The sequence below is a fragment of the Sebastes fasciatus genome, chromosome 5 (genome assembly GCF_043250625.1).
Source record: "Sebastes fasciatus isolate fSebFas1 chromosome 5, fSebFas1.pri, whole genome shotgun sequence".
NCBI lineage: Eukaryota > Metazoa > Chordata > Actinopteri > Perciformes > Sebastidae > Sebastes > Sebastes fasciatus.
This window is the reverse complement of record NC_133799.1, coordinates 25,685,771-25,701,632: the sequence shown is the minus strand read 5'-3', so window position 1 is coordinate 25,701,632 and position 15,862 is coordinate 25,685,771. Positions and strand designations below refer to the sequence as shown.

The 15,862-nt window shown below is 38.7% G+C and overlaps 1 protein-coding gene across 4 annotated transcripts; it reads left to right on the top strand.

Moving 5' to 3' along the window:
• The first annotated feature begins 803 nt into the window (after positions 1–803).
• On the top strand, positions 804–15,612 carry exoc1 (exocyst complex component 1). 4 transcript variants are annotated; one of them, XM_074636102.1, is made up of 20 exons: positions 804–916; positions 3,062–3,193; positions 3,273–3,403; positions 3,515–3,674; positions 3,936–3,953; positions 5,330–5,517; positions 5,708–5,935; positions 6,967–7,099; positions 7,303–7,412; positions 9,613–9,762; positions 10,730–10,838; positions 11,513–11,557; positions 11,920–12,083; positions 12,491–12,604; positions 12,773–12,852; positions 12,981–13,209; positions 14,073–14,256; positions 14,347–14,546; positions 14,895–15,089; positions 15,176–15,612. In XM_074636102.1, exons 2-20 carry the CDS (start codon positions 3,070–3,072, stop codon positions 15,326–15,328), a joined length of 2,715 nt encoding a protein of 904 aa, XP_074492203.1. In that variant the 5' UTR covers positions 804–916; positions 3,062–3,069; the 3' UTR covers positions 15,329–15,612. The 4 variants fall into 4 exon arrangements, with proteins under 4 accessions (XP_074492203.1, XP_074492204.1, XP_074492205.1 ...); XM_074636103.1 differs by lacking the exon at positions 3,936–3,953; XM_074636104.1 differs by lacking the exon at positions 11,513–11,557.
• The last annotated feature ends 250 nt before the right edge of the window (positions 15,613–15,862 follow it).

Here is a 15,862-nt window from a genome sequence, read left to right as displayed (position 1 = left end):
ATATATAATGTGTTATTATTTCTATAGATATAATGTGTTATTTCTATAGATATAATCATAGATATAATATGTTATTACTATAGATATAATGTGTTATTACTATAGATATAATGTGTTATTACTATAGATATATAATGTGTTATTATTTCTATAGATATAATGTGTTATTACTATAGATGTAATGTGTTATTACTATAGATATAATGTGTTATTACTATAGATATAATGTGTTATTACTATAGATATATAATGTGTTATTATTTCTATAGATATAATGTGTTATTACCATAGATGTAATGTGTTATTACTATAGATATAATGTGTTATTACTATAGATATATAATGTGTTATTATTTCTATAGATATAATGTGTTATTACTATAGATATATAATGTGTTATTATTTCTATAGATATAATGTGTTATTTCTATAGATATAATCATAGATATAATATGTTATTACTATAGATATAATGTGTTATTACTATAGATATAATGTGTTATTACTATAGATATATAATGTGTTATTATTTCTATAGATATAATGTGTTATTACTATAGATATATAATGTGTTATTATTTCTATAGATATAATGTGTTATTTCTATAGATATAATCATAGATATAATATGTTATTACTATAGATATAATGTGTTATTACTATAGATATAATCATAGATGTAATGTGTTATTACCATAGATGTAATGTGTTATTACCATAGATGTAATGTGTTATTACTATAGATGTAATGTGTTATTACTATAGATATAATCATAGATGTAATGTGTTATTAATGCCTGTGTGGGTGTATCAGGATCAGACCGGATGTTGACACTGTGGCTGGTCACATGACAGCTGAACCCGGAAGTGAGAGGAGGTGCTGTGCAGAGAGCTGCTGGACTGATCAAACAACAAGGTAGTCGCTATTTATGAATATATAACGTTACTTATGTCTGTCAAAATACAGATAGAGTGCATTTCGAGTAAAACAGTTGATGATGTCGCTGATGTGGTGATAGTATGTGTCTGTTCTCTGCAGCTAATAGATGCTAACAGTTAGCTTAGCTCTCTGAAGCTAACAGACAGCCTCTGGTTTCCTGTCAGAGAGCTGATGTTAGTGAAGATAGACGAGGGTTTAACGTGTTAAGAGACACAAAACCAGTATTCACATGCGTTAAGATAACTTCTAAATCATTTAACATCATGACATTAACAGAGTCACAAACCAACACATTGTGGTTTATGTGCTTCAGTTAGCTGAGGACATGTTAGCTTGAGATGTGTTTAAAGCTGCTCATGGTCGGGTTTGTCTCTGGTCATAAACAGGCCTGTCTCTCTGCTTTCAGAGACTTCTACTAATAGTTAAATGAAAGTAAAATGATGTATATTTTGTCTTTAAATGGCTGAAATTAGCTTCCTGTTCAGCAGTGAAGGGCAGAGCTTCAAGAGATTGCACTGCTTTTTATTCACATCTAGACCACATTAGACCAGGTCCAGATCAAAAACCACTATGCATAGACCTGTCAAATCTGGACTAGATTATCCCAGAGAAGCTAATGATGCTTTAATGCACAGTTTCTGATTTATGAAACCTTTATTGTATTTGTGAAAATGCAAAAAAGGGAGATTTCACTGTGGTTTTTTGGGGGGGTTTTTTTTTCACATCTAGACCACATTAGACCACGTCCAGATCAAAAACCACTACACCTAGACTTGTCATATCTGGACTAGATTATCTCAGAGAAGCTAATGATGCTTTAATGCACAGTTTCTGATTTATGAAACCTTTATTGTATTTGTAAAAATGCAAAAAAGGGATATTTCACTGGGGATTTTTTTTCTTCTTCACATCTAGACCACATTAGACCAGATCCAGATCAAAAACCATTTCACCTAGACTTGTCATATCTGGACTAGATTATCCCAGAGAAGCTAATGATGCTTTAAAACACAGTTTCTGATTTATGAAACCATTATTCTGTGTATGAAAATGCAATGAAAAAGGGGAGATGTCACTGCTTTTTTTCACATCTAGACCACATTGGACCAGGTCTCTTTCAAAAACCACTATACTTAAAATGGTCAAATCTGGACTAGATTATCCCAGAGAGGATAAAGATTCTATAAAACACAGTTTCAGATTTGTGAAGCCTTTATTCTATTTGGGGGAAAAAAATGCAAAAAAGCGTATTTCACTGCTATTTTTCCACATTTTTCCACATCTAGACCACATTGGACCAGGTCCAGATCAAAAACCACTATACCTAGATTTATCAAATCTGGACTAAATTATCCCAGAGAAGCTAATGATGCTTTAAAACACAGTTTCTGATTTGTGAAGCCTTTATTCTATTTGAGAAAATGGAAAAAGGGAGATTTCACTGCTTTTTTTTCCACATCTAGACCACATTGGACCAGATCCAGATCAAAAACCACTACACCTAGACTGGTCAAATCGGGACTAGATCATACCATAGAGGCTAAATATTCTTTAAAACACAGTTTTTGATTTGTGAAGCATTTATTCTGTGTATGAAAATGCAGAAAAGGAGATTTCACTTTTTTTTTTACATCTAGACCACACTGGACCAGATCCAGATCAAAAACCACTATACCTGGACTGGTCAAATCTGGACCTGGTCCAATGTAGTCCAGATTTGACATGTCTAAGTCTTTTATTTTCACAAATGGAAAAAAGCTTTCATAAATCTGAAACTGTGTTTCAAATAGTCTCTGGCTTCTTTGGGATCTGACCAGTCTAGGTGTAGTGGTTTTTGAAAGATACCTGCTCCAAGGTGGTCTAGAGGTGAAAAAAGAAGTGAAATCTCCTTTTTTTTTGCATTTTCATAATTTGAAAGTGGGTTTCAGACAGCGTTAAGGCTATATCTAAAATATGTAACACGCTTTCACAACAGTAAGAGTGAAATTTCCCTTAACTCAGCCTTAACAGCCGAGTCGGAAGTTAAAATCCAACTTGATGACAAGAGTGTTTATGCATGTATGATGGATGTGTGTCCTTTATGTTCATAATAATAAGTACCTGCTACGTTCTGTATGACAGCATCCACCATGACAGCCATCAAGCATGCTCTCCAGAGGGACATCTTCACGCCCAACGATGAGCGTCTCCTCGGCATCGTTAACGTCTGCAAGGCAGGAAAGAAGAAGAAGAACTGCTTCTTGTGTGCGACAGGTAAGAGAGAGAAACGGTTGTAAACAGCTATTAATGATAAATGTTTCTATAATAATGTGCTTTTTTTTCTCTCTCCCAGTTACGACAGAGAGGCCTGTCCAGGTTAAAGTGGTTAAGGTGAAGAAATCTGACAAAGGGGACTTTTACAAACGACAGCAGACTTGGGAGCTCCGAGATCTGACAGAAGTAGACGCCAAAGATGCAAGCAAGGTCAGAGAAATGATGTCAATTCACCCATAACCTTCAGTTGTCATTAATGTCCCCTTTCTCCCTCATTCAGTGCTCATACAGTACGCTCTCTTTTTTACTCTCATGGTTCAGGAAAATCCTGAGTTTGACCTTCACTTTGAGAAGGTGTACCGGTGGGTGGCCAGCAGCGCGGCTGAAAAAAACTCCTTCATCTCCTGCATCTGGAAGCTGAACCAGCGATACCTGAGGAAGAAGGTGGAGTTTGTGAATGTCAGTTCTCAGCTGCTGGAAGGTGTGGAAACGCTCTTATCTTTTCCTGTTAGCGCATGATTGTGTAAAGGCTTGTCTCTTCCTCTTAAACCAGTAGTGTTGACCCTAGTCATGTTTGAGGTATTTTCTAATTCCAGAAGTGAGAAGCTGGATTTTTTGGTTTACTTTATTTATTAATAGCACGTTAAAAAAAACTCTGCTTTGTATCTTGGTTTGTGGTATGGCTTTCTGTGTTAAATTCTTCTTTATTCTCACTTTTCTCTCTTAAACTTTCTCTGGCCAGAACTTCCTAAAGCGGAAGGTTGGTAGGACTTAACTTCCCCCTCCTCACTCCTCTCCATTGTTATTATCTCATGCCCTCAAACCACCATTCTCATTAGAGACTCTCACCTCCTTAAAGCTCCTTCTGTGTGAATTACCTGACACTAAATACAGATGGGCATGACTCATTTTTTCAATAATCATAACACACATTTAGGTCATGTTTTTACCTCACTTTTAGCTTTTTTTAGGTGTCCATTCCACCTTTAATTCATAGGATTATTCACTGACGTGTGCATTAATGTACTCGGTATCTAATGTGACCGAAACTTGTAGCCCCAGTTAAGTGCAGTTGTTTAAAGGGTGGGTCCATTATTTATTTTTTTCCGAGTACGCATGTTTTCGCATCTAAATGCAATTGTCCCAAGCCCTTCTAAAAATGTTTTCTGCATCATGATGCCGCTACATGTACAGTATATATACATCCTTATAATCACACACAGTAACTTAGATGGCGGTCGGCATGCTCCCAGTTTGGAGAAGCAGACAGGAGGAGTACCGGCAGGAAGCCAAGCAATGTACTGCTGTGGACGCCACATTAGTTCAGACCCAAAAGTCACACAATAACACAAACAAACTAACCGATCGATGCAGCGGTGAACCAGCAACTCAGTTAAAAAAAAAAAAAAAGCGGTGAAAATATTCAAAATATAGCGTACAGTTAAACTGATATTGATTTTTTAGGTGGTTCAAATATGTTTTTCTGCTGCTCCCGTCCACAGCCGCTTTACCTCGCCGTCAGTCAGCCCTTTCCAACGGGGAACTGAAGCCGTTATATCGTTCTCTTCAAAACCACCAGACTCCATTCACAGAAGCACTAATTTGACCTCACAGAACACCGGAGTATACATACAACCGCACAACAAACTACTGAACTAACCCTTTCAGTTATTTCCAAACGTTGCACAGCTAACGTTGACTCAACTAGTGCTAGCGTTCACATTATTCATAACATTATTGTTTAGTTTACTGTGGTAACCTACGTCACGGCTTTTTGCTAACGGCTGAGTGGACGTTTCCATTTGAAAAAGCAAAACAGAACGCAGATGGACCCGCCCTTTAAGTTACGTTTTTTAATCAGCAATAACAAATATAGAGAAGTGCATTTAGCTGATAGTAACCATGTCAGATTGCAGGTATACTTCCATCTCTGGTAGAAATAAGTAGCTGCTGGTAAATGAGAACAATTTATTTAAAATGTGTTTTCTGAAAACGCCATTCCCCATCACTGAATGTATTTCTGTCTGTAGTTATTCTTACAAGAGATGTGTAAAAACCTGATGTGTTGGAAGACACCAGAATGTGTCTTGCACTCGGTCTTCAACATACGTTTCCATCTCTTGTTTGTGGTATTAGAGTCTGTGCCGAGTGGCGAGAGTCAGAGTGTTGCCGGGGGCGACGAGGACGCTCTGGACGACTACCAGGAGCTGAGCACCCGCGAGGAGCAGGACATCGAGAGCATGATGGAGATGTGCGAGTACGCTGTCTCCAACGCCGAGGGTTTCGCAGAGCAGCTCTCCAGGGAGCTGCAGGTCCTCGATGGGGTGAGTGAAGCGAATGCACGATTCAGCATCGACATTGTGATGTGTGCATACGCAATAGTCACATCACAGGACGCATTTAACTTTAAAATGTAAATGAAATGAAATGCATAAAAAAGCAATGTTCTTAATCAATGTGAGTTTGGACAGAAATAATAACATAGAAACATTGTTCATCGTTTCCCTCTTTAAGGCCAACATCCAGTCCATCATGGCATCGGAGAAGCAGGTCAACATCCTGATGCAGCTGCTGGACGAGGCGCTTGGGGAGGTGGACACCATCGAGGGGAAGCTGAGCAGCTACGAGGAGATGCTCCAGAGCGTCAAGGAACAGATGGACCAGATCTCACAGAGCAACCGCCTCATCCAGATCAGCAACACCAACAACGTCAAGCTGCTGGATGAGATCCAGTTCTTAGTGGTGAGGAACATTTTTTAATTCTGTTAGAACTGAATTAAGCAGCTCAAAAAAGTATTCACTGCCTTGATTTTTTAATATTTCAATGTGCATAAACCTGTTTGGAACTGTAGATATTTGGGATCAGTTTATTTTCATTTATTTATTTATTTTAATTTAACCATTATTTTTCCAGGAAGTCCTGGCTAAGACGGCAGCATGAAAGTTTCTCATAAAAGCCCAAATAACAGACTTGCACAAACAAAACTGAAAAGTAAAAAACAACATAAGAAATTTCACATTAAAGAGACAAGTAACAGACTTCATACAAACCGCAAATTGCATCTGAGAATTAGCAGTGCCGTTCAGTAACAGGACATTTTCATTCAGTGTTCAAATAGTCCTTAATCCTATTTATTAAAATCTTGCATGCTTATAAAATAATCTAGTTTAAAGTGACTCTGTAGCTCACACTAAGATGAGAGTGCAAAAACTTTAAAAGCACTTTCACCAAAGGCGATGCGAGTTCAAGGAATGACGTACAACTTAAACTACAGCAAAGAAATGTGAATTTCAAATAAGCCGGAAGTAAATGTGCAAAATATTCAAACAAGCCTATTTGCTAGATGTGAAGCCTTAAAAATGTGCTAATTTATGTAGAGCTGCAACAATTAATCCATTAATTGTCAACAATTAAAGTAATTGGCAACTAATAATCGATTAATTGGTTTGAGTAATCTTTTAAAGGAAAAAAAAGTCAAAATCTTAAATGTGAATATTTTCTGGTTTCTTTCCTCCTCTATGACAGTAAACTGAATATCTTTGAGTTGTGGACAAAACAAGACATTTGAGGATGTCGTTTTGGGCTTTGAGAAACACTGAACGACATTTTTCATAATTTTCTGACATTTTATAGACCAAACAACTAATCACTTAATCGAGTTATTGTTATTAATCGTTTAATCGACAATGAAAATAATCGTCAGTTGCAGTTAAACTTAATTTTGTATTGTTAGGCTTTGTTTGACGACTGCGGCGTGTGTTTTCTCATGTAGAATTACATGGACCTGTCAAAGGGACACATCAGAGCCCTGCAGGAGGGAGACCTGACCTCCCCTAAAGGCATCGAGGCCTGCATCAACGCCTCTGAAGCTCTGCTGCAGTGCATGAACGTGGCCCTCCGACCAGGTTAGTTTACACATGTACTTGTTGATCAACTAAATCAGTTGTTGCTACTCTCGGAAGTTATGATCTTTGGTGTGATTACAAGCAGATTTATACAACTGATGTTTATGCCGATTGCCTACTAATGCTGATACATTTTTCCTAGCCTGTAAATGGCTTTCTGAAGTTAGTAATGAAATGAAAGTGACGTCTTTTTCCCTCCGTAGGCCACGACAAGCTGATGGCTGTGACGCAGCAGCAGCTCCTGTTTGCTGAGCTGAGAGACACCTTCGCTCGCCGCCTCACCAATCACCTCAACAATGTGTTTGTACACCAGGTAACAGGCACACTTTGAAAGCATTAAGTGAAGCATTACTCTACTTTCTAAGTTGCAATTACAGGTGCGAGGTTACACAGGAATATCCTATTTTACTGATTTACTGCCCCTGGTCCCTAGAGAATTACATTTCTACAAAAGCATCTATATATGAGTATATCCAATTTTTCTACTCCGCTACATTTCAGAGGGAAATATTTTACTCTTTACTCCACTGCATTAATGTGACAGCTGTAGTTACCAGTTAAGTGCATAAATAGTTCAAACTAGCTCCACCTAAATCAGCTACAGTAGTAAAATTCTGCTTAGACATTGTTGCATCAGCTGTTGTAAACTTTTATGGTTATTTTTTATTTATTTATTTTGTGTTAGCTGGTGAAGACTAAGTGCAAATTCACAAAAGGATTGTGCGGTTTTTGTGGCCGCTAAACCTGCACAAATAACACAAAAAGAAACCGTGTAATTCTCCAAGCACTTGCAAAGATGAAATGCACCCCTAACTTCACTGCCAAGCAAATACCATCTCGGTGCTCCTGTAGTATTTGCACGTATTTAAATTAGGTAATATGCAGATTTGGCACAGCATCCGCCCCTTTCTATCTAAATGAGCCTCTTTGAAAAAACAATCCAATTCACAAAGGAATTGGTTTGTGAAAAAGGAAAAGGAAAAAGGAATAAATAAATGACTCAATAAATAAATAAATATGCCATAAATGTACCAAAAATAATATTAAAAATAAATGTAGACATTAATTGATATTTCTATTTTAATTTGCTTCTTTATTTATTTATCTTTGTATTAATTCCCCTATCTACTCTTATATTTATATTCCATTTTGTTTCTTTATTTTTAGTAACTTTTACATTTATTTATACATTTTTGCATATATTTTTTTTTAATTTATTTTTAAATTGTATATATTTATTTATGTATGCAGTATGTGTAAAAATGCAAAACATGTGCAAAAATAAATACATTTAAAAGTTAATAAAAAATAATAAATAAAAGGGAAAATTAAATAGAATCACATATCATTAGCGCAATATCTGTTGGGAATCGAACCTTGAGATGGGTCAGATAGCTGTTGTTAGTGAGGCGTAATTCATCGTGCTATCAGTGGCCACAATCCATTCTTTGTGAAGTCGCCCGTCAAAGGCTACAAAATAATTTACTCTACATCTTAGACAAACACATTTTATCGATTTTCTGTCCTACAAAGAACGTAGAAGGAGCAGGATTTATTTTTTTAGCAGATTTAAGAGTAAGACCTTTTGTCGTCCTCACAACTTCTCATTGTGAGTCTGCTGCGCCAGGCAGTCTCTCCTGTTCTTTTCCACTCTCTCTCTCTCCCCCTCCTCACGGACTTCCTGTTTATCTGTGACTCTCTTCCTCTTCCTGGGCTTCCTTGTGTCGTTTCCTTCTTCTTGTGTCCCTCCTACTATTCTTGACTCTCCGTGTTGCTCACTTTGAATCATCCCACTCTGTTCTCTGTCTCTGTGTCAGTTCAACCACTTCAGTCACTTCAAAATGACCATCCCTCAGTTCTATAGGTCCTCCTGTCTGTCGCTTCCAGTGAGTACCCTCACAGCAACCCCCACTCCCCCCTCTCTCTGCTAGCGTTTGACCTCTCACTCCTCACTCCAACTTACATGTCATTACCTCAGAGACCTCCACAGCCTAACATAGCCTATTATTCTTTACTGCATGATGGGATGTGTTTCTAACTACATAACATCTCTCATTTGATCTCAAAGCTGCAGATGCACCGCTCATCTTCCTCCTCCTCCTCCTCCATCAGCTGTCTGCACTCAGCTGAGGGCTCTTCTTTGTGTTTGGGTGCTAACTTGGCTTTGTTGCAAAAGGTCTCATGTCATTAAATCCTGTGCCTGTCTGGTCTGCGTGCATGTCTTGTAGCACAGATAGATACTGAACTACATAACAATGAGGGGAAGTCCGGAGAACATCTGTGTGGCAGTAAGAGTCAAAACGTTGTGGTATTTTGAGTTGAACAATGTGTTGTTTACCTTGAAAACATCTGGTTCTGTGGTCATTTGTGGTATACTATATATTTCCTAAATATTCCTCATGTGTTGAGTATGTTTGTGTGTACACAGAAAGATGGACTTACTATTAGGGTTGTCTAAACTAACTCTTTTATTGGATGTATTGGTAATTGTCTCCCCTCACTCTGTCATCCAGGGCCACGACCAGAGCTCCACCCTGTCGCAGCACACGGCGGAGCTGAGCTTGCCCAAACACAGCCCCCTCCACAGGGACCTGCTGCGCTACGCCAAGCTCATGGAGTGGCTGAAGAACACTCACAGGGAGAAGTACGAGGGCCTGTCAAGGGTCAGTGCTGCTATCTGACTACATATTTAGAGGAACAGTAGAAATATTAGGCCCATTGTAGTTTAAAAAAAATGGCGGGAGGGGGGATAATATTCCGAGAGAAAAATTCAGAGATTAAATTCCCAAATTTACAAGAAAAAAGCTCATAGATTTCTGAGAAACAAATTCAAATATTGACTGAAATTAAAGTGGTAAATTTATGAGAAAAACAACTTGAATATTCTCTGAGATTAAAGTGGTAAATTTACTAGAATTGTTTTTTGTAAATTTACCACCAATTTCTTTTTTCTCGTAAATTTGTGACTTTATAATCTCAGAATACTCAAGTGTTTTTCTTGTAAATGTTTGAGTTTTTTTCTATTAAATTTACCACTTTATCCTCAGGAAAATATTCAAGTTTTTTTCTCATAAATCTGTGAGTTTAATCTCAGAGAATATTCAAGTTTTTTTTCTTGCACGTTTCCGATTTTATAATCTCAGAGAATATTCTAGTATTTTTCTCGTAAATTTACCACTTTATTCTCAGGGAATATCCAAGTTTTTTTCTTGTAAATTTTGTGAGTATATTTCTTGTAAATTTACCATTTGAGTATCAGAGAATATTCAAGTTTTTTCTTGTAAATTTGTGAGTTTTTTTCTGAAATACTGAGTTTTTTTCTGAATATTACCCCCCTTCCCCCAGCTCCATAATTACAATACAGCAAGGAGAAAGTTAGCTCAGTTTAGCATAAAGACTAGAAACTGGGCTAAACAGCTTGCCCTGAACTACTCTAAGCATCTAGTGACTGTAGCTTCATATTTACTGTAGTGTACAGACGTGAGCAGTAGGCCTCAGTAGATCTCCTCATTTAACTCTTAGCATGATTACAAATAATTGCAGTTTCAAAATGTTGAATGATTCCTTTAATACAGAGTCCTCAAGATGTTTTGCATCTTAACAAAGGTCATCTCTCATTTTATTTTCTAGACCTATGTCGACTACATGAGCAGATTATATGAACGAGAAATCAAAGACTTCTTTGAGGTTGCAAAGATAAAGATGGCGGGTACGACCAAGGAGGCCAAGGGCAAGTTTGGTAAGAGCTGTGATTCACCTGTTGGCCTGCTGGAGCATGTTTGTCTTATTATGTGTGTGTGAGGGTTTTCAATAACATCTGTTTTTGACTTTTTCTCCCTTTTTTTGTAACATGTAGTTTACTCAACGACAATGAGAATTTCACTGCATCTCTAGATTATTTTGTCCAGTATTTGTATTATACTATCACACAGAAGTTAATGGAATATTCATGCATAAATAAGAAATCATTCTTTTACAGCGTTTTCTGCATCACATCTGTTAGCAAAAGCATATTTTCCCAACTAATGTGTGCTTCCAAAGTCCTGCCTCTTTACCTTTTGATGACGTCTCTTTGTCCCTTACATGTTCTGAATTCACCACTCTGTTGAATGTTTAAAATCTGAACAGGACTCTTGGTTGAGCTTTTGTTTTGGCAGAATTATAGAAAATCTGCTTTCCGCATTCTGTACCAGCTTCTCCTGCTGAAAACAAACAAACAAAATTGTTTTCCAAAGGTTTGTCCGAGCTACAAGCAGCACAGCTTAAAGCTACTGCAGTGCACGTCAGCAGCATATATGTATATGTAATGTGGTACATCTAACATCTAGCCTCCCTCCTCACCCCTCCCCATGCTGCATGTGTTAAGCCTAACCTGTCTCTGTCTCTGATGCCTGCCTTTCTAACTGGCTGCAGCCACGCTTCCGCGGAAAGAGAGTGCACTCAAACAGGAAACAGAAAGTAAGTATGACATTTGGATCGAGCTATTCCACCGTCAATTACTCACTCACTGTTTCTTACCACTGTGCTGCACTAAAAGGAATCCTCCGCTACCCCCCCGATACACACCACTTAAAGCCCTGCCAACCATTACGTCTCCACGTACCTGGTTGGTTGGTGCTAAATCTTCACAGCTGAATGCATCATCACATATTCTGATTCTATGAGCCTTAAAAAAGCTAACCATTGATATTATTATTGTTGATGATTTGTAATTTATTGAATAATAGTGTCATAATTGACTTCCTTACACCTGCAGTTTTTTACTCACTCTCACTAAACACCCGTGACATTGAATCCCTGTATTTGCTGTGCTGTGTTAGGCCTCCACGGCAGCTCTGGGAAGCTGACAGGCTCCACCTCGAGCCTGAACAAGCTGACCGTGCAGGGCTCCAACAGCCGGCGTTCCCAGTCTTCCTCGCTACTAGACATGGGCAACATGTCCGCCTCCGACCTGGACGTGGCCGACAGGACCAAGTTTGACAAGGTGAAGCTGCCACATCAAACTATTTATTTTAAAAAGGGGACCTATTATGCTCATTTTCAGGTGCATACTTGTATTTTAGGTTTCTACCAGAACATGTTTACATGCTTTAATGTTCAAAATACGCTTGCCAAATCTCCGATTTGATGGCAACAATACCAGAATATGTGGGCATGGTTAACTTGTACTCCCTCCAGCAAGAGCACTGGGTCCCAGCTATAAATATCCGAGTTATTTTTTAGGGGGTTTCAGGGTTAGGACCTTGAATCTCTTTCAGAAAAAAATTTCGTATTTCAAAGTTCAAAGATTTTTATCAAACTATTAAATATGGAATGGAAATAAAACTGTTGTGTGTACACAGATGTTGTTCTGTATTGAGATATTAAATGGAGGGTGTTTCTTTTTTGCAGATATTTGAGCAGGTCCTCAGCGAGCTGGAGCCTCTGTGTCTCGCAGAACAAGACTTCATCAGCAAGTTCTTCAAGCTGCAGCAGCACCCGGCTGTTATGCCTCCTCTGGCTCAGGTAAAATCTGTCATCACATAGTGGAAATAGTAGCTGTACTGATGTGTTTACATTTTTCTTTGCTGAAGGTGTGATATAATACAGCAATAACAGGTGCAGCATCATTCATATATACGGCAGCAGATGTTTGTTTGGATTTGTCATGTTTTATGTCTCTTGTCTTGTCAGCCTGAAACTGAGGAAGCAGATGGAGGCACGCCGTCCAGAATGCCCCCCCAGGCTGAACACAGACACTCTGTGTCATCAGAGTGAGTAGTAGTAGTAGTTATAACACATCCTCACTGCCAAAAACATGATTTATATTTTCTATGAATCGCTCCCTTCTCCTTGTTTGACTTGTCTTCTTTTTTTTCTGTCTCGTTCACTACTTTTCAAGGAAGGACATAGTGCGGCTGATGATGAATAAGATCTTCCAGAGCATCGAGACGGAGCTCAACAGTCTCATCGCTCTGGGTGACAAGATTGACAGCTTCAACTCTCTCTACATGCTGGTGAAGATGAGTCACCACGTGTGGACAGCTGAGAACGTCGACCCGGCCTCTTACCTCAGCACGACTCTGGGAAATGTGCTGGTCACCGTCAAGAGGAACTTTGACAAATGCATTGTGAGTAGAGACCAAATGATGAGGCAACTTCTAGTCGTTTGAAAATAGACAAAGGATGGTTAAAGGCATGGTTTGGGTGTTTTGAAGTGGGGTTGTAGGAGGTACTTTTCCATAGTCAGTGTATTACCTACAGTAGATGGAGTTTGGAGAAACAGACATGAGTACCAGCATGGGAGCAAAGCAATGTACTGCTGTGGACGGGGGCAGCAGCAAAACAGATTTTAGCCACCTAAAAAAAATCAATATCAGTTAAAGTGTACAAAATATTTACAATATTTATCTTTATCTTGCTGTCAGACAGCCCTCTCCGACGGGGAACTAAAGATGTTATCTATGCTCTCTTCAAAGCCACCAGACTCCATTGATAAAAGCAGTAATTTTACCTTGCAGAACACGGTAGTTGCTGGTCTACCGCTGCCTTGATCAGTTAGTTTGTTTGTGTTATTGTGTAACTTTGGTGTTTTAAAAGGTTAGTTCGGACTCACCAAAATCACACAATAACACAAATAAACTAACCGATCGATGCAGTGGTAGACCCGCAACTCTCGTGTTCTGCGAGGTAAAATGACTGTTTTTGTGAATGGAGTCTGGTGGCTCTGAAGGAGCATTGATAACAGCTTCAGTTCCCACTCAGAAAGGGCTGTCTGACAGCAAGGTGAAGCGGTGAAAATATTCTAAATATAGCGTACACTTAAACTGATGTTGATTCTTTTAGGTGTCTAATATAACGTGCCGACTACCATCTACTGTAGGTAATACACTGACTATGGATAAGCACCTCATACAACCCCACTTCATCCAAACTATCCCATTAAGGTCTTATACATATTATGCTATGAATTGAATCTGTCTTTTTCTCACAGCTGGTTCAGATCAAACAGATGGAGGAAGTGAAGATTTCTAAGAAAAGCAAAGTTGGTATCCTGCAATTTGTCACTGGGTTTGAGGAGTTTGCTGAGCTGGCTGAAACAATCTTCCGTAACGCAGAGCGCCGAGGGGACCTGGATAAAGCTTACGTCAAACTCATCAGGGCTGTCTTCGTGAATGGTGAGAGCTCTATACTTATTGGCTATACATGATGTGGTGTTTTATGTGATGCCCAGAAACAAACTTCTGAGTATTGTTTTGTCTTTTCAGTGGAGAAGGTAGCCAATGAGAGCCAGAAGACGCCACGGGACGTCGTGATGATGGAGAACTTCCACCACATCTTTTCCACACTGTCTCGTCTAAAGATCTCCTGCCTGGACGCAGAGAGGCGCGAGGCCAAGCACAAATACACAGACCACCTGCAGTCCTACGTGATCAACTCTCTGGGCCAGCCTCTAGAAAAACTCAACGTAAGTCGGAATATCTTTTTTGAGTTATCAAAGTTTCGTCACGTTCCCGGTAGGGCTGTCAATCGATGAAAATAATTAATCTTGATTAAAATTAATTTCATATCTTTTAGCTGTTCAAAATGTATGTAAGTATTTAATACTCAAGTATGCTGCTTTTTTGCTTTACCTCTGAAAGATTGATTGTGTTAATGCGTTAAATAAATTAGTGCCGTTAAAATTAATTTGTGTTAACGTGTTATTATCACGTTAACTTTGACAGCCCTAGTTCCTGGACATGCAGGATGTGAGCATTTACTGAGCGGTTGTATTCAATGCATCACAGGTGAACTGTTTTCTTCCCTCCTGCAGCATTTCTTTGAAGGAGTTGAGGCCCGTGTAGCTCAGGGTGTTCGCGAGGAGGAGGTGAGCTACCAGCTGGCCTTCAACAAACAAGAGCTGCGTAAAGTCATCAAAGAGTATCCTGGCAAAGAGGTGAAAAAGGGACTGGACAACCTTTACAAGAAGGTGGACAAACATCTGTGTGAAGAAGAAAGTCTGCTACAGGTGAGACATTAAAAGGTTTAAGGGGTGAAACTGCACATCTCCTCCTCATCATCTCCTCTCTGAACTTGCTGATTTTACTCCACCAGGTGGTGTGGCACTCCATGCAGGACGAGTTCATCCGTCAGTACAAGCACTTTGAGGACTTGATCGGCAGGTGCTACCCTGGATCTGGAATCACCATGGAGTTCACCATCCAGGACATGTTGGAGTACTTCTCCAGCATCGCTCAGTCTCATTAGCTGCTATGCACTTTTCATTAGATTCACTACTGCCTCACATTGGCTGATGATAGCGACTCACTAACTACCCTGTACTGTTTTTTTTTTGTGTTGGACAATGAACATTTCCTCTGTGTGTGTCGGTGTATTTCAATGAAAGGGATTTGTACATTGGAGCTGATTGTGTGTGTGCCTGTTCCTTTGAGATTCACCAACTCCGCTCTAAATAATTGTTTGTTATATTTGTATTATTTCTTGATGCCATATTATGTACATAATAAATTTGCTGCTGCCGACCCATTCAATGCTGTATCGAATATTTGCAATTATTTAGTTAAAGGTCTCATATTGTAAAAAGTGAGATTTTCATGTCTTTTTTATTATAAAGTAGGTTTAAGTGCTATATAAATACTGTGAAAGCATCAAAACGCTCAGTCTATGGAAATATACACACAGCCAGTATTCAGAAACTGTGCCTTTAAACGAGCTGTCAGGATTTGTGTAATTTTCTGATTTCACAAATCTACATCTTAACATTTTTATATTGAAAATAAT